Source organism: Wolffia australiana, chromosome 2 (assembly GCF_029677425.1).
Source record: "Wolffia australiana isolate 7733 chromosome 2, ASM2967742v1".
Lineage (NCBI taxonomy): Eukaryota > Viridiplantae > Streptophyta > Magnoliopsida > Alismatales > Araceae > Wolffia > Wolffia australiana.
The window spans coordinates 8,843,653-8,867,482 of NC_135836.1; the positions used below are offsets into that span (position 1 = coordinate 8,843,653).

Genomic DNA, 23,830 nt, shown 5'->3' on the forward strand with positions numbered 1-23,830 from the left:
ACTATGTTTTAAGCCTGTTATATATGTAATATATTTAAAATATTAGTTCCTCGTCCAATAAATACAGCTGAAAATTTCTATTTTCTTCCATATGAGATAAAAAGGATTTGGAGTTTGATGTTAAACTCCGAATCCTGTTATCCCTTATGGAAGAAAAAAAAAGATTCAGCTGTATATATTTTAAACGAGACACTTAATAAATAAAAACCTCTCCAATTACCCTCTTGCCGTCGTTGATCCTTCGAACCGCTGCACAATGATGGTTAAATTATATCTTTAAACAACTTTTCTAAGTTGGATATCGAAATCCGATATCCACATCTGATTTCTGATATCGTCATCCTCCCCGAGAGACGGAGGCGGATGATGACATCGAGACAGATACCGATATCGGATATCGGTACTATAGCAACGGATATTGATATCCAATCCTGAAATCGGAAAAAATGTATACCTAAAATTTGATTTTCGGTAGCCAGTATACTGTAATCCGATACGGCATGGGGACCGGCAATCCTAACTGCAGAGGCTGGATTAAAAAGGAAAAAAAACTGGAGGAATACCCAATTACCCATGAAGATCTGAATCCGATAACGGAGCTCTCAGCCTCTGACGACGTTCTGAGCCTTCTCGTTCTCATCCGTTTTCGCGCTGTTTCTCTCTATCTCTCTCTCCTCTCTCTCCTCCCTCTCTTCGCTCTCCTCCCAAACTTCTGCGGGAGCGAGGGAGGGAAGGAAGGGCGAAGCGACAATGCTGCTTCTGAGGAGATTCGTCTCTTCTTCTTATCGCGGTAGAAGTGCGTTGGAAATCGGCGCGCTTTCTCGGCCTTGTTCTACCGCCAGTTCTTCTTCGTCTTCTACTGAAGCTTCCGGCGGCACGTTGGGAATCCACGTCTTTCGCTGCCCGGTGCGCTTTCCCAAGAGATTGGTTTGAGATTTATTTGAGTTTGTGTGCGTTCTTCGACGCTGATGATGAAGAACTCGTGGGTTTCTCTCTCCTGAATTTGTGAATTCGTGGGTTTCTTTATCCCGAATTTGAAGGTCGTGGGTTTCTCTCTCTTCCGAATTTGAGAATTTGTGGGTTTCTCTCTCTTCTGAATTTGTGGGTTTCTCTATCCCGAATTTGTAAATTCATGGGTTTCTCTCTCTCTCTCTCTTCTGAATTTGAGAATTTGTGGGCTTCCCTCTCTTCTGAATTTGAGAATTTGTGGGTTTCTCGATCCTGAATTTGTAAATTCATGGGTGTCTCTCTCTCTCTTTCCTGAATTCGTGGGTTTCTTTATCCCGAATTTGCAAGTTCGTGGGTTTCTCTCTTCTGAATTTGAGAATTTGTGGGTTTCCCTCTCTTCTGAATTTGTGAATTTGTGGGTTTCTCTATCCCGAATTTGTAAATTCATGGGTTTCTCTCTCTCTCTCTCTCTCTCTCTCTTTCCTGAATTCGTGAATTCGTGGCTTTCTCTCTCTGCTGGATTTGTGAAATCGAGGCGTTCTCTCTTCTGAATTTATGAATTCATGGATTTCTCTGTCCCAAATTTGGAAATTCGTGGGTTTCTTTCTTTTGATTTTGTCAATTTGTTGTGTTTTTGCGTGGGCTGCAGGACGCGGTTGGAATCGTGGCGAAGATTACGGAGTGCATCGCGTTGCGCGGAGGAAATATTCATGGCGTTGATGTGTTTGTTCCTGAAGATAAGCCAATTTTTTACTCTCGCAGGTCCAACTTTTCGTCTTTATTTTTCCTCTGCTCTCATAAATTGGTATCAATCGATATCTCTTTTCTATCTCCGATAGCATTAATTGTTCAAATCTTTTTCATCCACCGAATTCTCGATTGGTTAGATCAATCTTTTATTTTTGAAGAGGATAAGACAATTTTCTACTACCATTGGTTCTTTTTTTGTCTTTATTTGATCTGATATCATCAGTTCGCATTTATCAACTTCTATTGCTTTGATTATTTTCACATGGAATGATCAAGCAGCTTAAAAATCAATTTCCTAAAAGGAATTGCTGCTTGCTTTGCTTATTTCCAATTTATGAGAATTATCATTTCCAGTGTATTGAACTGTGAGCCTGCAGTGAGTTCGTTTTTGATCAGGCAAAGTGGCCTCGGGAGGCCATGGAAATCGAGTTCTTGAAGATCAAGGAACTGTTCAACGCCGATCAATCCATCGTCCGCGTCCCTGACTTGGATCCCAAGTTCAAGATCGCTGTTCTTGCCTCAAAGCAGGTAGACATGGTCGTTCTGTTCGTTTGGAACGAACACAAAATTCACACAACAGAACCGCACAGGCCCTTGTTCTTTGTTCTGTTCTTTTTCTTTTTCAAAAACGAACCAAATTCGTACATTCGCTAAAATTCGCACAAAATTAGACTATAATTCGCACAAAGCGAACAAAAGAACAGAACACGGGTCTGTCCGATGTTCTGTTCGAATTCGTTTTTGTTCTGTTCGGAAAACCGAACAGAACGAACGATTCGCACAAATTCGCACCAAAAGAACAGAACGACCATGTCTAAAAGCAGGTCACAACTTCCCCTAAAATCATCAAATTTTCCATACATAAATGACACAAAACCAAAGTAATGGCACAAGGTCTCATCATGTCCAATCTCTTCCAGGATCACTGCCTGATTGATGTTCTTCACGGATGGCAAGATGGAAGGCTTCCTGTTCATATCAACTGTGTGATCAGGTACATTCCAATAACGCAATTCCGGTAGGAATCAGTAGTTGGGCACTGCAGAGATTAAAGATTGCAGGCTTCCTGTTCATATCACTGGATCGCCTCTAGTTGAAGTTTCAGGCCCCAATTTTGTTTCCTGATTGAAGGTTGAATTCTTCTTGATTTCTTCCGGATTTGTTACCGCAGCAACCATCAGCGAGATCCGAACACCCACGTCATCCGTTTCCTGGAGAGAAATGGCATTCCTTACCATTACCTGCCTACAACACCAGGAAACAAGAGGGAAGACGAGATTCTTGACTTGGTAGTCGGCTCTGATTTCCTTGTACTCGCCAGATATATGCAGGTAGAACTAAAAATGTTTTATCTTTGCAGATGTTGGCGAAACTCATCATCATTAATTATGGTTTAACTAAAATTAGTAAAGTCTACAGTTGATGATGTTGACGGAAGTGGTTAATATTGCCAACTTTAGATAAGGTTTTGATCTTTGCTAAAAACTTTCAAGGTTCAACCTGTGGTTGATAAACATATGCAGGGTGATAAATCAACCCGTTTGCGAGGATGACAGTGGCACAACTGTTGACATGGGTGGAACCCTATGCATTCATGTGTGATGATTTTGATATCATCGTCAATAACAAAACCCTAAACCCAAAACCCTAAACATTTTAAAAATTCTCATTGCAAGTAGAACTAAAATGTTTAATCTTCTCAGATGTTGGCCAAACTCATCATCATTAAATAAGGTTTAACTAAAATTAGTAAAGTCTACAGTTGATGATGTTGACAGAAGTGGTCAACATTGCCAACTTTAGATGAGGTTTTGATCTTTGCGAAAAACCTATGATTTTGACAGCATCATCCAAAAAAAACCCTAAACATTTTAGAAATTCTCAGATTCTTTCAGGAAAATTCCTGCGGTGCTACGGCAAGGACATCATCAACATCCACCACGGCCTTCTTCCCTCTTTCAAGGGGGGGAATCCCTCCAGACAGGTCGAACCCAAAAGAAGAAAAAACCCTAAATTTCTGAAACTTTCTGATTTGTGCAAATCTCCGGCCAGGCCTACGACGCGGGGGTGAAGCTAATCGGCGCCACCAGCCACTTCGTCACGGAAGACCTCGACGAGGGTCCAATCATCGAACAGATGGTAAAACCCCCCTTTTCACAATCTCCTCCGTCCGATCATCATCGTGCGGCCTCCGACGCGCAGGTAGAGCGAGTCTCCCACCGAGACAATCTCCGGAGCTTCGTGCAGAAATCAGAGAACCTCGAGAAGCAGTGCCTGGCCAAGGCGATAAGATCCTACTGCGAGCTTCGCGTTCTCCCCTACGAAGTGGCCAAGACCGTCGTTTTCTGAAACCCTAGTTCCTCTTCTTCTTGTTCTTCGTCTTCTTCTTCGCTCTTCTTCCCGCCGCGCGCCAGCAGCGCCGCCACCGCCGTCGTCCACCGCCGCCGGCAATCCTCCGTCTCGCACTGAAACTCCAGCAGCCCGCTCGCCGTCCTCAGCCCGAAGCTTCCTCCTCCGCCGATCTCCCCGCAGACCCCGTATACCACGCCTGACCGGTAAAATACACCGCAGCACACGTCAGTTATCCTGATCCACCTCTCCCCCCTCTTTACCCGCAATATTCACATACTCTTCTTCGTCTTCGAGAACGTGCCCCCCGCCTGCCTGCTCTTCACCTGCACGATAACCTGCGGGACAAGTTACCGCTGTATCCGTCTACCGTCATCTGTCGTCCGGTGTTCCTACCTGGGATTTCTTGTTGAGGTAGACGCTGACTCGCCGCCGCTGGAGCGATCCTTTGAAGGTGCGCTCGACAAGCTCGCCGTCGCAGGCGGCGGCGCTCCGCCGTGGCTTGGACGGCGCTGTCTCCTCTCGCTGGAGTCTCAGCTTCAGAGCCTCGGCGCCTCTCAGAGCTGTTTAAGAGTCGGAAGAAGTGTGAAAAGCCAGTATAGTGCAGGGACGCAGACGGGACGGTAATGTCGCCTGTGGACGAAGAAATCGACCCGTCTAGGGGTTCGGACAATTGACAAGGCGAAGAATCGTCCGGCCGTACCCGGATGGGACGACTGATTAGTCCATGGAAGAAATAACCGTCTCGTCTGGGGCCTTGGGGGGTGGACGGGATGTTCTCTGCGTCCTTTGGGAGACGTGTATATGTCTGAGAGCTCTAGCTGGAATTATAGTTCTGGATCGTCTGGGACGCGGGCAAAGAAGGAACAAGACGAAGTTCATCCCGTCCTACGTCCGCATTTTTAGAGTTTCGTCTAAATTGGTCAGTCCAGGGTTTGTCCCGTCCCATTTTTTCCGCCCACATCCCATCTTGACCAAAACCATGCCGTCCAAGAAATTCTCATCCCGCCCGACGTCCCGGGACTAAACAGGGCTTGCGTCAGCATGGAACACTCAGAAATTGACAGGTGGTGCAACATGTGCATCAGCCAGCTGGACCTCTCAGGCGCATACTGTACTCCCATAGGACGCAGAAACCGTCCTGTCCCCTGCCCAAGGACCCAGACGAGACGGTTATTTAGTCCATGGTCGTAGAATGGACGGATGATTCTCCATCCCATCAATTAGGGAACGGCAGCCGTCATCTGTCACGTCTCACGTCATGTTGACGACAATGTGACGAATGACGTGACGGTGATGGTAATGAAATTAGGGGCCCGTGACGGTCACGGTGATGGATGACGAACTGGGTGTGACGGTGGCGTGACGGTGACGGAGGGCCTCGAACGAGTGACGTGACAGGACGTCCGTCACGGATGACAGCCGTGACGGTTTTTTAAAAATGACCAAAAAACATAAAAATTGTTAGATTTAAGCTTTTCGACGGGCTAGATTTCACTGCGTGATGTTGCTAATTCGATTTCTTGATATTTTGCAGAAGAGTCCCTCAATTAATTCGCGCACCCAAGAGGATGCCGTACAAAGATAATTGGAGATATGGCCCTCCAATTCTCTCTCCTCCGCATGGTTATTTTTCTTGTCACACGTGACGGCGATGCCGTCCGGTGACGGGTAGGTGATGGGGACGCCGCAAACCATGACGGCGACGCGAATGTGACAGATTTTTCCGAAATCCTAGGATGTGTGACGGGACGGTTACGTGACGAAACTTACATCACGTCACCGTCCCGTCACGGGTCGTCATCTGTCCCCGACGTGCCGTTCCCTGCCGTCAATCGTCCAAAGTCCTGGACAGGATGTTTTTTCGTCCACTGACGAAATCACCATCCCAAATAGCTGGAATTTGACGTGTGCTATGCCCTTATCAAATTCGTGGCATGATGTGGGGGACGGTTCTCGGCCGTGGACTAAAATATTTGGGACGGGACGGTTTGGACCAACTTCTAATTATCGGGACGGAGGACGAGACGATCTTCGTACCGGTGGCGGCGGCGGCGGTGAGGGTGAGGAGGTCGCCGGGGGTTCGGACGCCGACGGCAGAGCGGACGGCGGCGGCGATCTCTTCGCGGCGAGCCCCGGCGAGCTCCGCCAGTTCTAAACAGTGCGAGGCGAGGAGCTCCGTAGCGGAGGCCATGGCGGCGGTCATCTTCGAGTCTCCGGCGGCGGCGGCGACGGCGGCGACCGCCGCCGCCACGGCGGCGACGGCGACGCCGGCGTGGGCTCGAGCTCTCTCCTCCCTGGCTCGCTCCTTGGTGTTCCTTCGCTCTCTCTTGCCGGCCTTGAACCAGCTCCCGATCGACCGCAGGACCTCGGACCGGTCCGTGATGGGCACGCTGGCGCGGGGCCGGGCCGCGCCGGCGGCGGTCGGGAGGGGCTCGGCGGCGCCGCCCGGTCCACGGCCGCCGGCTAGCAGGGCTCGGGAGATCTCCGCCGCGGAGAGGCTCCACGACCTGGAGAGAAACTCCATCGGCTCTTTCGGCGTCTGCGGCGGCGGGATGGTGAGAAACCCGCCGCCGCCCTCGGCGGAGCGCCGCCACTCTTCTTCCTCGTCGCCGCCGTCGTCTTCTTCCTCGTCGCCGCTCCAGAAGCGCGCCGACTCCATAGCCTTGTAGCTTGAGCACGTCGACGTACGTTACAAATGTTTACATATTGGGTCCGGGTTTCCTTGATTAACGTTGCGCCAGTCGTTCTTTGTCTGAGTGGAAACAGAATTAGAAAGGATGGGGGGCTGATGATAATGACGTTGACGGTTGTAGTGCAAAAATGGATGTGGCCCATTGTCATTTGGGATCTTGATAAGGATGGCTGATGATCATGAATCCCCGGAATGTGTTCTTGTTTCTCATGAGAAATTGAGAATCAAGAACTTACTGATGATGGGAAGATGCCTTGTGAATATTCACAGTTGATTGGCAGGGGAAAAACTAGATCATCAGCAGGGGACGGAATATGAGGGGTTTGTTTATTCATTGGGACCCGAGGAACCCCCAGAAGTAAGAATAATTACAAATGAGGTATTCTACAGCTCAGCATTTGTTCTACCTCCGTCTTGACCTCTAGGCTTGTCCCAGCTCAGCATTTGGAATATCTCTATCTCGTCATCTTCCATTGTGTGGCATTGGATAGTGGATATTGGCATTTGAAAACAATTTAGGAAATATGTTTCAAGAAATATATCATACGGTTTTTAAAGATGGAATATTTGACCATATTTGAGACAAATATGTAACTTCTTTCTATTCAGAGACATTCAAAGTATACCAGATAATTGGTTCAATTTGGGATGTATAAATCCAAAGTAGACCATTTTTTTGGAATCAGCTCATAATAAGCCGATGGATGATCCAGTTATGAATCAGATTAAAAAATGATAAGATAAAATCAGATTAAATCATACTTGGATTTTAATTAGAACTTTCATATTCACAGGTGAAATATTTTCACGTTATGAAATTCATTTGATGACTGAACAATGATAATTTTACCTATAATATTGACGTTAAAGTGATGTGAAGCATGAAGATTTGTAATAAAACACTCAATAAAATTAAGACAAAATTCATTTAGTAGATTGAAACACATATGGCACCTACATTATTTGTTCCACAAAGCTGAAAGTTTATGGTTTAAAACACTAATTAGGATGGTGAAAGCATGTATCCGTTGTCAACAAGTAGTGTCTATAACCAAACGATACGTCAATTTTATACTAATTACAATGAAAAAATATTTCAAATTTAATTACTTTTGTGTCACTTAATAAAGTTAATTGAGGACTTGATACATTTCACTGTACTCTTTATTTCATAAATTCACTATACTCTTTATTTCATCTCTATCTCCAGCCCAATTACTTGATACATTTCCTGTCAACTAAATATTAGATGATCTGTCATAAAATTATCCATACTCTTTGGTTTCATATATTAATCTCATAACTATTTTCACTGATCCAAAATGATGAGTAGAAGGATAACTCAAACTTCTTGACACCAAACTCACAGATAGCATAATATTTGGTGTTGTATTTGTCAAATACATCGAACTCCCCACCATGCTTCTATCAAATTGCACATCCACCATAGTCATACCATCATTCAAAGTTAGCTTTTCATTCGAATTCATAGGAATAGTGTATGCAGTCATTTTTTTAGCATTTCTGTCGCATAACTCTATTGAGAAATAAATATTCATTTTCATCTTGAAATATTTGAATACCAATATCAAAATGATGAAGTAAACCAAGATTAGTTATCTCAAATTCAGACATCATTAAGTTCTTGAATTCTTGAATAAGAAAATCAGAAGATCCCATATAAATCATATTGTAAATACTTACAGTCAGAATATCACTTTGCTCTTCTTGATGTATGAGGTATGTTCATTTTCACTTCTCTGACAAGTTTACTTGATCAATAAGGAGTGTAATCATCAATAACATTCTCTTGGTGCTTTTTTAAAACCATATAAAGCTTTCGTCAACTTGTATACTTTATCATCTTTCCTTTTTACCAAAAATCCTTCAGGTTATATAACATGAACTTCTTCATTCAAAATACCATTCAAGAAAGCAGATTTAACATCAAACTGATATACCTTCCATGATTTTTGAGCTGTAATGGATTAAAAAATTCTGTGTTGAAAGTCTTCCAACAGGTGAAAATATTTCAAAATAGTCCATTCCATAATTTTTTTCATAAATTTTGGTTACTAATTGTGCTGTATACCTCTGTACACTCCCATCTGCTGAATGCTAGATTTTGTACACCCATTTTACTCCAATAGGTTTGATTGAAGATGGTAGACCCACAAGCTCCCATGTGTCATTTTTCTCAATACACTTGCTTTGATCTTCCATCGCATGCTTCCAGTCTTTCTTGTTTTAGTTTCATCAAAACATACTGGTTCATCCTTTGAAAAAAATTCAAAATTATCTTTTTCATATAATTCTCATACTAACCTTGTCTTTCTTTGTGGTGATGATGATTCATCTCCAATCACTTTTGATCCAGAATCTCTATCTGAATCAAGAATAGAATCATACTCTCTCCATTTCATTCCTTCTATTTCTGCATTTATTTCTCCTCCTTGACATGTAAGGCTTTTCACTCCTATCCCAAAAGTCTTCCTTGTAAAAAGACATATCTTCTTATAATCACCTTTTTTGACAAGAAGGATTATATAATTGGTAACCTTTGCTTTTATTACTTTACCCAACAAATTTGCATTTTTCACTTTTCTTGTCCAACTTGACATGTTCACTTTATTCAATTAAAGCATAAGCAATGTATCCAAATACTCATAAATGACTAACAATTGGTGCCTTCTCACACCATGCTTCATAAGGTGTTATGTCCCTTATTGCTTTTGAATATTCTGAATAAAAGCTGGAACAGCTACTGCTTCAGCCCAAAATTCAGTAGGCAGATTTTTTTCATGCATCATGGTCCTAGCAGCTTCAAAAAGTGTCATGTCCTTCCTCTCAGCAACTCCATTCTGCTGAGGTATCATCCTCACAGTAAATTGTCTCTGAATGCCAACTTTTCTAGAATAGTCATCACATTCTCTGCAAAAAATTAACCTCCTCTATCTGTACGTAGAATTTTCAAGGTATGTCCACACATATTTTCATCCATATCTTTGAATTCAATAATTTATCAAATACCTCTAATTTCTCTTTCAAAAAATAAATCCAGCACATTCTTTAATAATCATCAACAAATAGTAAGAAATACCTACTTCCAATCAAAGATGATGTTTTCATAGGTTCACATGCATCTGCATGAATTATTTCCAAAGGTTCTCTTCCTCTCCATGGATACTCATTTGAAAATTTTATCTTCTTCTGCTTTCCATAGATGCGACCCACACATATATTATGTATTAAGTCAACCTTGGATAACATAATGTTCCCATTTCAGCAGGTCCATTAAACTTGGTCTCCCTTTCATACGGACTATTAGGGCTCGCTCGTAGTGCTCTCTTTGGATGGAGAGAGAAGAGATAGAAAGCAGGGCTGCACTCATTCTGAGAGATAATTAAAAAATCACTTCTTCAGCCACTCAAACGAACCACACAGATCTGAAGCTTGTAGACAAATGACGGAGAAGGAAAAAAATGAAGGCGCTTTTGTTTGGATTACATGCGGGGGGTAGCATAGAAGACACGTGGCGGAGCTGACCTCGCCTGGTCCCTATACTACAATTTCGCCCATTCATTCTTTGCATGGAAGCTTCTTGCCTCCACCACCGCGAACAAAATTCTGTAATTCAGTTCCGCCCATAAAGTAGAGTATAATTAAGTAGAGTATAAGAATTTATAAGGACAATAGCAATCGATTTAAGTTTTGTAGCAGGCAAGGATGAAAGGGCGCCTAAAAAACATGCCATCGGGGTACGTGCAACACCAACAATGCAAACATCTGTGCATAAACAATCATTATAGAACGATATTTTACAGGTGTGAATAAACAACCCATAAATTAGATCAAGAGATAGTTTAATATTTGAGAACTAAATAAATTATTGACTATTGTACAGATGGCGTGATTAATAGACCCATGAATTAGATCAAGAGATAGTTTAATCTACTTGAAAACTAAATAAATTCATAATTGGACAGATGGTGTGCCTACTGTACCCATGAATTAGATTGAGAGATTGTTTAATCCATTTGAAAATCTAAAAAAATTAACTATTACTGGACATATACTGTGACCAATCAACGCACGAATTTCATTGGAGACTGTGAGAGAGATAGTTAACTCAATTTGAAAAACAACACTAAAAAAATCATAATTGATCGGATACTACATGAGGAAAAAAACAATCTTGATTGCAGATAGGATAATAACGATGAAAGCGGAATTTATTTCCCACAAACAACAAGAACAATCTAGAATATCATTCTAAAACGAATCATTAATACATGAATCAACAATGCAGACATCTGTCCCTAGAACCCTTAGAAATCGAAAAACTGAAGGTGCTTTGCTCGTTTGGATATGGAAACCCAGGATATTCATTGCAAATCGAGGTCTGAAGGTATTTGTCAAACAGGAGTGAGAAAATAAAGGTTTTGATTGTGGTACAGAGAGAAAGAGATAGAAATTGAAAAAGAGGGAGAGATAGAGAGTGAAAGAGAGTAAGAAAGAGATTGTAAGATATTAAGAGATAGAAATTGAAAGAGAGAGTAAGATACTTAGAGATATTGAGAAAGAGATTAATAAGAGAAGAGAGTGAGAGAGAGAGAGAGAATAAGAGGAGAAATAGTGGAAGAGAGAGAGTGAGAGAGAGAGAGTAAGAGGAGAGAGTAAGAGGGAGAGAGTAAGAGAGAGTGCCAGCGAGAGTAAGAGAGTGAGAGAGAAAAAGAGAAAGAGTGAGAGAGTGAGAGAGTGAGAGAGAGTGAGAGAGAGTGAGAGAGAGAAAGAGGGAGAGAATGAGTGAGTAAGAGAGAGAGAGAGAGAGTAAGAAAGAGTGTGAGAGCTCAAGGGAGAGCGAGAGAGTAAGAGAGAGTGAGAGAGAGTAGGAGAGAGTGAGAGAAAGGGAGAGTGAGAGAGAGAGTATGAAAGAGAGAGTATTAGAGAGAGAGACAATGAGAGAGAGAGTGAGGGTGAGAGTGAGAGTGAGTGAGAGAGAGATAAGGTAAGAGAGAGTGAGGGAGTGGGAGAGAGAGGAAGAAGACTGCACGTAGACCTGAGGTTTTCAACTTTCAGGAGAGAATTTTGGGGTTTCGTACAAATAGAGAGAAAGAGATAGAAAGAAGCCTGTACGTAGACCTGAATGATTCCATCAATTTGTAGGAGAGAGAAAAAAGTGTTTCGAGAGAACCAGAGAAAGAGAGATAGGAATTGAAGTAGAAACCTGCGGACAGAGAGCGGGAGAAAAAACACATAAACAAAGAGAGAGAGAGAGAGAGAGAGAGAGAGAGAGATAGAGCGAGGTAGATAGATAGAGAGATAGATAGATAGATAGATATAGATAGAGAGAGATGGAGAGAGAGATAGAGCGAGATAGATAGATAGAGATAGAGCGAAATAGATAGATAGATAGATAGAGATAGAGAGAGATGGAGTGAGATCAAGAGAGATAGAGTGAGATAGAGAGAGATAGATAGAGATAGATAGCGATGGAGAGATAGAGCGAGATAGAGCGAGACAGAACAGAAAGAGGGAGATAGATACGATTTGAGAGAGATTGAGTGAGATTGATACAAATAGAGGGAGATAGAGAGAGAAGCCTGTACGTAGACCTGAACGTTTCAGTCAATTTTTAGGAGAGAGAAAAAGGGTTTCGAGAGAAGCAGAGAGAGAAAGAGACAGAAATTGAAGTAGAAACCTGGGGACAGAAAGAGCGAGAGAAAAGACACAAAAACAAAGAGAGAAAGAGAAAGAGAGATAGGAATATAGAGCGAGATAGATATATAGAGATAGAGAGAGAGATAGAGGGGGATAGAGCGAGATAGATAGAGAGAGATAGAGCGAGATAGATAGATAGAGATAGAGAGAGATAGAGCGAGATATATAGATAGATAGAGAGAGAGATAGAGCGATATAGATAGATAGGGATAGAGAGAGATAAAGAGAGATAGAGAGAGATAGAGCGAGATAGGTAATGACAAAGGGAGATAGAGCGAGACAGATACAGAAAGAGGGAGATAGATACGATTTGAGAAAGATTGAGTGAGATCTATATAATAGAGAGAGATAGAGAGAGAGAGATAGATAGAGATAGAGGGATATAGGTGAAGGGAGAGCAAACCATAGAGATGGAGAGAGAGATAGAGATCGAGATCGAGAGAGAGAGAGAACAGGGGAGGAAGAGAGAAATGAAACCTGCAGGCATTGCCCGAGAGGAAATCCAAGGGGGCTTCGAGGACGTTGCCGACGGCGTGGATGACGCTGGAGAACTGTCAAACAGAATGCGACGCCCTCGAGTACCACCGTACAGGTGTCAGACGTCAAGGTTGCTGACAAGACACAGAAGCTTCTGGAGCGACGTACGGCTACCGTCACTAACGATAAAGCGACGCCTTGCCCATACCTGATGTGACACTCTCCAGTACGGGTCGCGCCCTCCCGAGGAGACAGAAGGCGGCGATGTCGACCTAGCGGCTGCCCTGAAAGCCGTCATGATGGCAGAAGGCATGGTGGCTAGTACGATAGGCGGTGTCGTATTTACTCCCCACCGCCTCAAAACCTCTATAAATATGTAAATGATTTCACTTGTTTGTTTAAGGGATTTTCTTCTAGTCCCATTATCCCTTACTCGGTCCTTGGTCTCTCTTCACGATCTCACTCTTCTATTTCTCAACATGGTATCAGAGCATCACGATGCTGCGAACGCTTCCACCGACAACCTTCCACGACCTTTGGCCATGCCGATCCCTCCATCACCTCCACCTGGTGGCGACCTTCAAGCACAAGCTCCCACCGTCTCCACTCCTGCTGCTACACTCAAGCTCACAAAGACCAACTATCTTGTATGGAAGATTCAAATAGTGCCCATCATAAAGGCACAAGGTCTTGGGTGACATCTCACGCATCCTATGCCACCCGAGGAAGAGGATACCGATGATGAAAACACTCCGTGGAAGCGCAGCGACCAACAGGTACTATCTACGATTATTTCATCTCTGTGTGTTGAGCTTCTTCCAGTTGTCTCTGGCTGTGTCACGGCACCAGCCGCATGGGAGAAGCTTAGCACCGAGCTATCCTCCGCATCAGAATCGCGGATAATGGAGCTGACCTCGCGGTTTCACTCCATTAAAAAGGGCTCTAAGTCTCTTGATGAGTACATCTCAGAGTTTCGCCATCTTCTGGCCGAAATAATCAATGCTTGCGAGTTTGTTGCTGATAGAACTGTGAAATTTGTTTTCCTCCGAGACCTCGAACCCAAGTTTCGCTCCTTTCGCACTGGAATCACCACTCGCAACGAAAATCTCTCCTTCGATGATCTCCTCGCTTCTCTTCGAGCGGAGGTCTCCCTGGACAACTTCGAAAGCGACGACGAGGCTGCTGCGACTCCCATCGCACCTATGGCTAATCAAGTCCAAGCACAACACTCTCAACAAGCCAGCTCATACCACGACGACAACACCCGCACGGGTCAAAGAAGTGGAAACAACCGTGGTCGCGGAGGGCGTACTGGAAGATTTATTCCAAGATGCCAACTGTGTCTAAAGCAAGGACATCGCGCTCCTGACTGCCGATCCCTTAGGAATCAGTCAACCGCGGCTCAATCAGCTCCGGTGTTTGGGCGACCACCACAAGGGTACACTGCTTCGTATGCTGGCTCTACTGCCCCAGCACGACCACACCCGTACCAACAAACGTGGTACCCAGACAGCGGAGCCACTCATCGCGTTACGGCTCAACCTCACAATCTGACCAATGTCGTTCCCTACGCCGGGTCAGAACATGATGCAGGACAACGTCGAGGACGAGGTCCGGTCGTCACCGAGGGGTTCGTACTCGGTGTCGAAAGCGCCGGTGCGAGTCGTCTACTCAAGAGTAGGCGTGCGACATGGGTCTCCTACGGGGAAGACCTACGACGGGATGCACGGGTGGGGATGTCGTACGTGCAGCTGCCGACAAGCAGAAGGAGGAGCCGACTCCCGGGTGACGACGGGGTCGCCCGGAGACGGATAGGTAAACCTCCTGACCCTCGTTCGGACGGACAAGGTTGCTACGGCGCCGAACGGGATATATCCCGCAGGAGGATGCTCGCACGGGACGGGCGAACCCGAATCGTACCAAACCAGGTATGACGCTCAAATATACGTAGTATTCACTCGACCTGTCACACTCACCTACGTCTAACCCGAGCGCGGTGGAGGCAACCGAAAGATATACTTCAGGAAATAAGAGACTGGTCGGAACGGCGTACCTGGTGATAGTCTTCTGAACGTCCATCTTCGTCTCGGGCAGGAGGGTTGCGTCAGGGTCACCGACGGCAATGAGGGAGCATGTGATTGGAGGGGCCGGCGAGAGATGTTGGTGGCCCGAGCATGCGAGGCGTCAGAGGCGGGGATGAGGGCAGACCCGTCCTCGAGAGGCGCATCAGCGTCACGGGGCGTCGCGCGAGGGGCGCGGCGCGGGACGTGGCGAGGGGCGCGCGCGGGTGCACGGGAGTGGGTCGCCGCGAGGTGGTGCGGCCACTGGTGCAATCCTATGCGAGGCTCGCGGTAGGCGACCGCGCGTGGCAGAGCGGTGAGGGCAGCAACTTGGACGGCGAGGCACGCTCTGTACGGCAGGACCGTGAAGAGGCAAGGATGCGTCGTCAGTGCGGGTTTGCGGGTGACTCAGCAACGACGGGCGCGGCGCACCGCGCGTAGCCGCGGCCGGACAGGGAAGTGGCTGCACGGTGGGTACACACGTTCCTGGCAAGGGGCGGAGGCAGCCGCGTCTACAGAGACGCAGGAGGGAGGCGAAGGGTCCCCTGACAGGATTGACCAACGGTCATCGACGGCCAAGGCGGACGCGCGACGGGCACTCGCGGTGCAGCGTTCAATGATCGTCAGCAGGCGGTGCAACAAAGTCAGCTCGGAGCGGGCAGGACTGCGTGGGAGATCGGCAGGCGGGGGGGTCTTGGCGCTTTAGGGATGCACCTCAACACGGCGGGGCCCACTTCACGGGTTGATCAGCGGGGTCTTCTGGTGCAATCTGGGTTTCGAGCGGCGCGCTGGAGCTGGCTCACGCTGCGAACACGACACCGGCGGACCACACGGGCAGTACTCATTCGCGCGGACCGGACCAGGTAGCACGAACAACGGCAGTCCGGTGCAGTAAGTCAAGCAGCGGCGGCCATGGGGTAGTAGCTCGCTGGCAGCGCCGTCAGCGGCTCAGGTTTGAGCGGGGCGCGAGTGGTGGCGGCGACCCTGGAGGGGTTGCCACGACACAGCGGCAGCAGCGGCTCGGGTACCGCTGGGTGCGAGCGTTGGCGGAGGCGGCTTCCGGGGGCCTCTCCAAGCTCACCTTTCACTTCCTCGAGCCCTTCTTCTCCACTGCTTCCTGGGGAGTCGAACCCTAATTCTTCATTGAGGGAAACAAGTTTTTCATTCTTCGAAATTCAACGATGCATAAGAGTCTATCCTCTTTAGGGCAACCTTGCTTCCCTTATATAGGGGGGGAGTGGGGTTGGCCCATTAAACCCAAAAGAACAAAACACTGGAAATTAAAACAGCTAACATATGACTCCAAGGAGACGAAAGAGACTAGAGGAAAACAACGGAACGATAGCGGGAGATCCTTATAGGAATAACCTCCCCTCCTTACACGAGACCTTGATGAGTCGGAAAATGACGAACGACGAAGACTAAAAGCAAAACAACGAGTAAAACAAAGACGTAAAGATAGCGATACGGTGTCCATTACCCTGGATATTTGAATCCGGGCGTGCATATCGTCGCCTAGGCTTGCCGAGCAGGCTGAGCGCGAACGGCCGGTGCTGTCGAGGGTGACGGTGACGTCTCCAAAGACGTATCCGGGGCTGGGGCTGGTGCTGCACCATCAGAACAACTCTATGTGGGCGATGGATCAGGTTTGTCAATTAAATCTTTCGGACATTCGTATATACCTTCAGCTCATGACTATCGCCCATTACTTCTTAAAAACTGTCTTCATGTTCCCCAAATCTCAAAAAATCTCTTATCTATCCATAAATTGACAACTGACAATCATGTTTTTATTGAATTTCACCCCAATACCTGCTATGTAAAGGATCGAACGACGGGGGAACTGCTCCTCACTGGCACGATTCGTGATGGGCTCTACTGCATTGCTCCTTTACGAACAGCTGCTTTTTTGGGCGAGAAACGGTCACCAGACATTTGACACCTTCGCCTCGGCCACCCGGCCTTTAACGTTTTGAAAAAAACTGTCTCGCTTTTTGGGTTACCATTATCTCAAACTATTTCATCCTTTTTGTGTTCTTCCTGTTGCATAGCGAAATCCCATAGGTTACCATTTTAGGCAAACCCTTTTAGAGTGAAGAACCCCCTTCAAGTCATACACTCTGACTTGTGGGGTCCAGCTCTGCAGGTATCTCACCTCGGGTACTCTTACTATGTGACTTTTGTCGATGAATATAGCAGGTACACTTGGCTGTATCCACTAAAGGCGAAAATCGATGTCCAATCTATTTTTATCAATTTTCAACGAATGGTTGAAAACTTGTTCACCGCAAAGATTCAATACTTCCAGTCTGACTGGGGAGGTGAGTATCAATCCTTGTCTAAATATTTTCGAACTTGTGGTATAAAACACCAGGTCTCCTGCCCTCACACTTTGGAGCAGAATGGCACGGGTGAACGCAAGCATCGCCACATACTTGAAACGGCCCTCAGCATGCTCTATCAAGCCTCACTTCCACTCAAGTTCTGGGATGAGGCGGTCACGACGGCGGCCTACCTGATCAACCAGATGATCACACCAGCATTAGCAAATAAGTCTCCCTATGAACTCTTATTTCTGAAATCACCAGATTACACCTTTTTGAAGGTATTTGGATGCCTATGCTTTCCAAATCTTTGTCCTTGCCGGAAAAATAAATTCTCACCTCGATCTGAGCAATGTGTTTTCTTAGGTTATTCTTCTATGCATAAAGGATATCGCTGCCTAGCGATATCCACCAATCGACTTTACATCTCACGAGATGTAATCTTTAATGAAACTATTTTTCCCTTTTCATCATCATTTAACAAGCCTTTAAATGCAGTTGGAATTCTAGGATCCAAACCTACGGATGAGGAGAGCCATTATACAATTTCCCTCCTTCCTTCAGCAGACAACGTGCCGAAGTCAACTAGCGACGAGAAATCAGCACCTTCTCTCTCTGAAGGCGACAGACGACAGCACCAGCACCTGCACGACAGGACCCAAGAGTAACCTTCCGATTCAACTCTATACCCGTCCACTCCACCGGGTACACCTTCCTCTACTCCACCACTTCGTACTCGTCACATTTACGATCTCCTCGACCTCCCACACTCTTCAAGGGAACGAGCTCAAATTCTCGATAAAGCAAGCGCTCTCCAAGTACAGGTACACAGTGAACCTAAAACTATTATTGAAGCACTTGCCTCACCACCCTGGAAACAGGCAATGGACGCTGAAATTTCAGCGCTCCATCAGAATAATACATGGACCTTAATCTCACCCCCACCTGGAATCAACGTTGTTGGTTCCAAGTGGGTCTACAAACGCAAGCTACGAGCTGACGGGACCTTAGAAAGATGTAAGGCCCGACTCGTAGCACAAAGATTTAGCCAACTGGAGGGAATCGACTATCACAAAACGTTTAGCCCCGTAGTAAAAAATAACAACTATTTGTCTCCTTTTAAGCATTGCACTTAATCGGAACTGGATCATAAAACAACTAGACATATCGAATGCGTTCTTGCATGGGGAATTAAAGGAAACTATTTACATGCGCCAGACGCCTGGATTCGTTAACCAGTCCTATCCTAATCATGTTTTTCTGCTCAAAAAGTCTCTATATGGACTTAAACAATCCCCACGGATGTGGCATAAACGACTTTCTGATTTTCTCACTTGCAATGGTTTTCTTAGTTCCAAAACGGACACCTCCCTATTTTTCAGAAATTCTCCCCTCTCACAATTATTTTTATTAGTTTACGTCGATGACATTCTCATTATTGGGTCTAATATGTCTATTGTTTCAGAAATCATTGCAACACTGCAAAATACTTTTCCTGCCCGGGACCTTGGTTGTGCCAAGTACTTCTTGGGTATCAAACTGATTCCACATCCAAATGGTATCTTTCTCTCTCAATCTAAGTATCTATCCGAAATTTTACAAATGGCAAATATGGGTTCATGTAAACCCACAAGTACCCCTACTACTAGTGTCGAATATTCATCAGTACATTCTGATAAAAGACCAGACCCCAAACTTTATCGTAAAGTTGCAGGGAGTCTCTAATATCTTACAATTACACGGCCGGATATCGCTTATGCAGTTAATATAGCATGCCAACACATGAATGATCCACAAGCAAAACATTGGATTGCTGTGAAACACATATTAAGATATCTCAATGGTACAACTGGGTACGCCCTTAAATATACTCGAGGTGCCTCAGAGCATCTCCATGTTTATAGTGACTCTGATTGGGCCGGTGATCCAATTGACCGACGATCAACTCATGGTTATTTCATCTTTCTAGGCTCTAATCTCATCATCTGGTCTTCAAAGAAATAGGCAACGGTCTCTCTCTCCAGCACCGAAGCAGAGTATAAAGCAATCCCACATGCAACAGACGAAATCATCTGGGTAGAATCTCTTCTTACCGAACTAGGTCTACATTCAGGTAATCCACCAACTCTCTGGTGTGACAATTTAGGAGCAACTTATCTCACGAAAAATCCCGTGTTTCACTCTCGAACTAAACACATTGAAATAGCATTCCATTTTGTCAGAGAAAGAGTGTCACTTGGTAAACTTCATATCTCCTGTATCTCTACTCACGATCAACTTGTAGACATTTTAACAAAACCCTTGGGCAAAAGGCGCTTTCAGACTCTTTGCTCAAAACTACACGTGGACACCCCATTCGTTTTGCGGGGGCCTGTCAAACAGAATGCGACGCCCTCGAGTACCGCCGTACAGGCGTCCGACGTCAAGGTTGCTGACAAGACACAGAAGCTTATGGAGCGACGTACGGCTACCGTCACCGATGATAAAGCGGCGCCTTGCCCATACCTGATGCGACACTCTCCAGTACGGGTCGCGCCCTCCCGAGGAGACAGAAGGCGGTGATGTCGACCTAGCGGCTGCCCTGACAGCCGTCATGATGGCGGAAGGCATGGTGGCTAGTACGATAGGCGGTGTCATATTTACTCCCCACCGCCTCAAAACCTCTATAAATATGTAAACGATTTCACTTGTTTGTTTAAGGGATTTTCTTCTAGTCCCATTCTCCCTTACTCAGTCCTTGGTCTCTCTTCACGATCTCCCTCTTCTATTTCTCAACAAGAACAACGCTGGAGAACATCGGAGTCCCAGCAGTTGAACCCCGTTTTCTGATGAACGTGTGTTTCAGTTGACCCCGCTTCGCTCCGTTTCTGTAACCGTGTTTTCTGTAAAAAGCATTTCTGACGGGAAACCCATGAACGGAAACGATAACCTTCCTTCTCTTTCACCGGTGAAGGAAGGTACAGCCAATAAGAGGCCAGGATGAACATCATTCGCCTGTTTTCTTCAATCAAATTGGTAAAATACGTCCCTCTCTCTCCCATTTTCTCTCTCTCACTCCCTCTCTCCCTCTCGCTTTCTCACTATCGCTCTCTCCCTCTCCCCCTCTCCCTCTCGCTGTCTCACTATCGCTCTCTCCCTCGCCCCCTCTCCTTCTCCCTCTTTCTCTCCCTCTCTCCGTCTCCCTCTCCCTTTCTCTCTCTCTCTCTCGCTTTCTCACTATCGCTCTCCCTCTCACTCTCTCCCTCTCTCCCTCTCCCTCTCGCTCTCTCTCTCTCGCGACGAAGGGAGAGGGAGAGCGGGAGAGGGAGAGTTAGAGAGAGCAAGAGGGGGAGGGAGAGAGAAAGAGCCAGAGAGGGAGACGAAGGGAGAGAGAGATAGAAAGGGGGAGCGACGAAGGAAGAGAGAGAGCGCGAGAGGGAGAGAGAGAGCGCGAGAGGGAGAGAGAGAGCGCGAGAGGGACAGAGAGAGAGAGAGTGAGAGAGAGGAAGAAAATGTAAAGAAAGAGACAGAGCGAGAAAGAGAGCGTGAGAGAGAAAGAGACAGAAGGGGAGAGAGAGCGAGAGAAAGAGAAGGAGAGAAAAAGAGGGAGAGACGAAGGGAGAGAGAGAGAGATAGAAGAGGGAGCGACGAAGGGAGAGAGCGCGAGAGGGAGAGAGAGAGCAAGAGGGACAGCGAGAGAGAGAGCAAGAGCAAGAGAGAGAGAGAGAGAGACAGAGCGCAAGAGAGAGAGTGAGAGAAAAAGAGAAAGAGGGGGAGAGAGAGCGTGAGAAAGAGAAGGAGAGAAAAAGAGGGAGAGACAAAGGGAGAGAGAGAGATAAAAAGATGGAGCGACGAAGGGACGGATAAATTTTCTCCGCTGCTGTAACTGTTTTTTTGTAACCGCTTATCTCTCTCTCTTTTCTCTCTCACTCTCTCTCTTCTATCTCACTCTCTTTTCAGCCAATCAGAGGCCAGAAGGGTACACCACTTTGCTTTATAGTAGTATAGATTACATCTCTCAAGCTTGATAAAAAAAGCAATTATGAACTGGAAGGGCGTTAGAGACATGATATCAAATTAGAGATGGAGAGATCAAGTGAGAGGGAGATAGATAGAGGCGGATAGAAGAAGTGAGGGAGGGGGAAAGAGAGATTGACAGAGGGAGAGAGTATGGGAATAGAGAGATTTGACTGAGGGAGAGAGCGAGGGAATAGAGAGATTAACTGAGGGAGAGAGTGAGGGAATAGAGAGATTAACTGAGGGAGAGAGTGAGGGAAATAGAGAGATTGGCAGAGGGAGACAGTGAGTGGGAAAGATATAGAGTTGAGAAGGGTGAGAGAGGGAGAGAGAAACAGATGGAGTTAGAGATGGGGGAAGAGAGATATTGATAGAGGGAGAGAGTGAGAGGGAAAGCGATAGAGCTAGAGAGATGGAGAAAGGGGAAGTGAGAGAGAGAGGGAGAGGGAAAGCGATAGAGTTAGAGAGGGGGAGAGAGAGAGAGAGAGAGAGAGAGAGAGAGAGAGAGAGAGAGAGAGAGAGAGAGAGAGAGAGAGAGAGAGAGAGAGAGAGAGAGAGAGAGAGAGAGAGAGAGAGAGAGAGAGAGAGAAAGAGAGAGAGAGAGAGACAGAGACAGAGACAGAGAGAGAGAGAGACAGAGACAGAGACAGAGACAGAGACAGAGAGAGAGAGCGGGAGATGGAAACCGATAGTGTTAGAGAAGGGGAGAGAGGGAGAGAGAAAGAGAGAGAGATGTTGATATAGAGAGCGTGATGGATAAATGGGAAGCGCTAGAGTGAAAGAGAGATATGGATAAAGGGAAAGAGCGAGAATGAAAGAAAGATATGGATAAAGGGAGAGAGCGAGAGAGAAAGAGAGAGTTAGGGAGGGAGAGATAGAGAGGAAAATAGATAAAGTTAGAGAGGGTGACAGAGTAAGAGGGAAAGAGATACAGTTAGAGAGGGGGGAGAGAGATTGAGAGACAGAGAGGGAAAGAGATGGAGTTTGAAAGAGCGAAAGAGGGGAAAGGGAGAGATTGAGAGGGAAAGAGAGATGGATAGAGGGAGATAGTGTTAGGGTGTATAAGATGAAAGAATAATGGTGATTCCGGTACTCTTCCGTCCCATCTGATCCTCAAACATAGACCGAAGAGGAAGTTCGGTCGGACTATGACGTTCCATACCGACATATCCTCTAGTACACACTATAATATACTAAATTTGAATCCAACATAAACCAGAAAGAATCGTTTCTAATTTAATTTCAATAAAACATCTTTAAAATACTACAAAACCTCATTCCGATCCTTAGAGCGGGAACAGCCGCGTCGAAGGGACGCCTCTCCGGCGTATATATTCATTTATCCTCGTTCCGAACTCAATCGATGATATCAGAAATGGAGTCGAACCCGCGAGGCCCGTTCCGCCGGTTAGTCGCGCCATCAGCCCTCCGAGCCTACTTAGCCGAGTTCATCTCCACCTTCCTCTTCGTATTCGCCACCGTCGGGTCCGCCATGTCTGCAAGTATGCACCCTCCCCCGACCGTAACATAGCACCGAAGAGCCCGTCTTCACCAATAATCTCTATCTTGGGCAGGAAAGGCGGCCCCTTGGGACGCTTCACCGCTGTTAGCGACCGCGCTGGCCCAAGCTCTGTCCCTCTTCGCCGCCGTCTACATCGCCGCCGGCTCCTCGGGCGGCCACGTCAACCCCGCCGTGACCTTCGCCGTCGCCGTCGCCGGCCACGTAACCCCCCCCACGGCGGTCCTCTACTGGGCCTCCCAGTTAACGGGCTCCACTCTCGCCTGCCTTCTCCTCCGCGCAGCCACCGCCGGCCAGGTGAGAGGCGCCGCCGGTGGAATTACGACTTGCTGCGCTCTTTCCTTTTAGTTTTTTTTATCTGGGTTTTTCCTTGCAGGCCGTGCCGACGACGGGGATCGCGCAGGAGATGACTGGGTTCGGAGCGGCCATTATAGAGGGGGTGATCACGTTCGCGCTGGTCTTCACTGTTCTCGTCGCTATGGATCCGCGGCCGAAGGCTGCGGTCGTTGGGCCGATGGCCGTGGGGATGGTGGCGGGGAGCGGAGTTCTCGCCGCCGGCTCGTTCACTGGAGGGTCCATGAACCCGGCTCGGTCCTTCGGCCCGGCCGTGGTCACCGGGAACTTTAAGAACCAGGGAGTTTACTGGGCCGGGCCGCTCCTCGGGTCCACCATCGCCGCATTGCTCCATCACCACGTCCTCTTCCCCACCGCCCCCCAGGCCCCCGGAGTAGAAGAAACTCCCCCTCATCCATTTTAATCCCGTTGTTGTCTTACACCAATCAATACAGTTTAATGTTTGTACATTCCATCCTATTCCCCGTCAGGGTTTTAGAAATTCTATGCATATTGTGGAGATGCACTGCGAAAGCCGAGCAGTTTTAGAAAATCTTGAAAGTGCAAGCCACACAGTTCGCCCCACGTCGCGTCTGTAAGCCAAGAGTCGGTTATTCGAACGCCATTATATAAACGACGGTTTCCAAGCTCTAGCGTC

General features: G+C 46.6%; 3 protein-coding genes and 1 long non-coding RNA gene across 5 annotated transcripts; 2 read left to right on the plus strand and 2 right to left on the minus strand.

Annotated features, from left to right (window-relative positions):
* Positions 1 to 627: 627 nt before the first annotated feature.
* On the plus strand, positions 628 to 4,072 carry LOC144716735 (formyltetrahydrofolate deformylase 2, mitochondrial-like). Its single transcript, XM_078591971.1, has 8 exons — positions 628 to 906; positions 1,598 to 1,710; positions 2,076 to 2,226; positions 2,619 to 2,692; positions 2,870 to 3,029; positions 3,584 to 3,682; positions 3,751 to 3,837; positions 3,901 to 4,072. The coding sequence occupies exons 1-8, from the start codon at positions 751 to 753 to the stop codon at positions 4,045 to 4,047; spliced, it is 987 nt and encodes a 328-aa protein (XP_078448097.1). The 5' UTR covers positions 628 to 750; the 3' UTR covers positions 4,048 to 4,072.
* Positions 3,548 to 6,799, minus strand: LOC144716733 (uncharacterized). Of its 2 annotated transcripts, none has more exons than XM_078591970.1 (4): positions 6,088 to 6,799; positions 4,444 to 4,610; positions 4,328 to 4,373; positions 3,548 to 4,246 (listed from the first exon to the last, which is right to left on the minus strand). In XM_078591970.1, the coding sequence occupies exons 1-4, from the start codon at positions 6,707 to 6,709 to the stop codon at positions 4,017 to 4,019; spliced, it is 1,065 nt and encodes a 354-aa protein (XP_078448096.1). In that variant the 5' UTR covers positions 6,710 to 6,799; the 3' UTR covers positions 3,548 to 4,016. The 2 variants fall into 2 exon arrangements, with proteins under 2 accessions (XP_078448096.1, XP_078448095.1); XM_078591969.1 differs by having other exon boundaries at positions 4,328 to 4,385; positions 6,088 to 6,797.
* Positions 6,800 to 10,124: 3,325 nt separating this feature from the next.
* LOC144716736 (uncharacterized) lies at positions 10,125 to 16,179 on the minus strand. Its single transcript, XR_013584982.1, has 2 exons — positions 12,941 to 16,179; positions 10,125 to 10,369 (listed from the first exon to the last, which is right to left on the minus strand). It is a non-coding gene; the product is annotated as an uncharacterized LOC144716736 (long non-coding RNA).
* A 6,516-nt stretch (positions 16,180 to 22,695) lies between these two features.
* On the plus strand, positions 22,696 to 23,706 carry TIP5;1 (tonoplast intrinsic protein 5;1). Its single transcript, XM_078591087.1, has 3 exons — positions 22,696 to 22,822; positions 22,895 to 23,136; positions 23,216 to 23,706. The coding sequence occupies exons 1-3, from the start codon at positions 22,696 to 22,698 to the stop codon at positions 23,594 to 23,596; spliced, it is 750 nt and encodes a 249-aa protein (XP_078447213.1). The 3' UTR covers positions 23,597 to 23,706.
* The last annotated feature ends 124 nt before the right edge of the window (positions 23,707 to 23,830 follow it).

Excerpts from the sequence above, each read along its gene's own strand:
- LOC144716733 (XM_078591969.1), bottom strand. The coding sequence starts at position 6,709 with ATGGAGTCGGCGCGCTTCTGGAGCGGCGACGAGGAAGAAGACGACGGC. Across the intron at positions 4,611-6,087 it reads CACCGCCGCCGCCGCCACCG|CTCTGAGAGGCGCCGAGGCT; the intron begins GTACGAAGATCG and ends ACTCTTAAACAG. Across the intron at positions 4,386-4,443 it reads ACCTCAACAAGAAATCCCAG|GTTATCGTGCAGGTGAAGAG; the intron begins GTAGGAACACCG and ends CTTGTCCCGCAG.
- LOC144716735 (XM_078591971.1), top strand. The coding sequence starts at position 751 with ATGCTGCTTCTGAGGAGATTCGTCTCTTCTTCTTATCGCGGTAGAAGT. Across the intron at positions 2,227-2,618 it reads CTGTTCTTGCCTCAAAGCAG|GATCACTGCCTGATTGATGT; the intron begins GTAGACATGGTC and ends AATCTCTTCCAG. Across the intron at positions 2,693-2,869 it reads CATATCAACTGTGTGATCAG|CAACCATCAGCGAGATCCGA; the intron begins GTACATTCCAAT and ends TTGTTACCGCAG.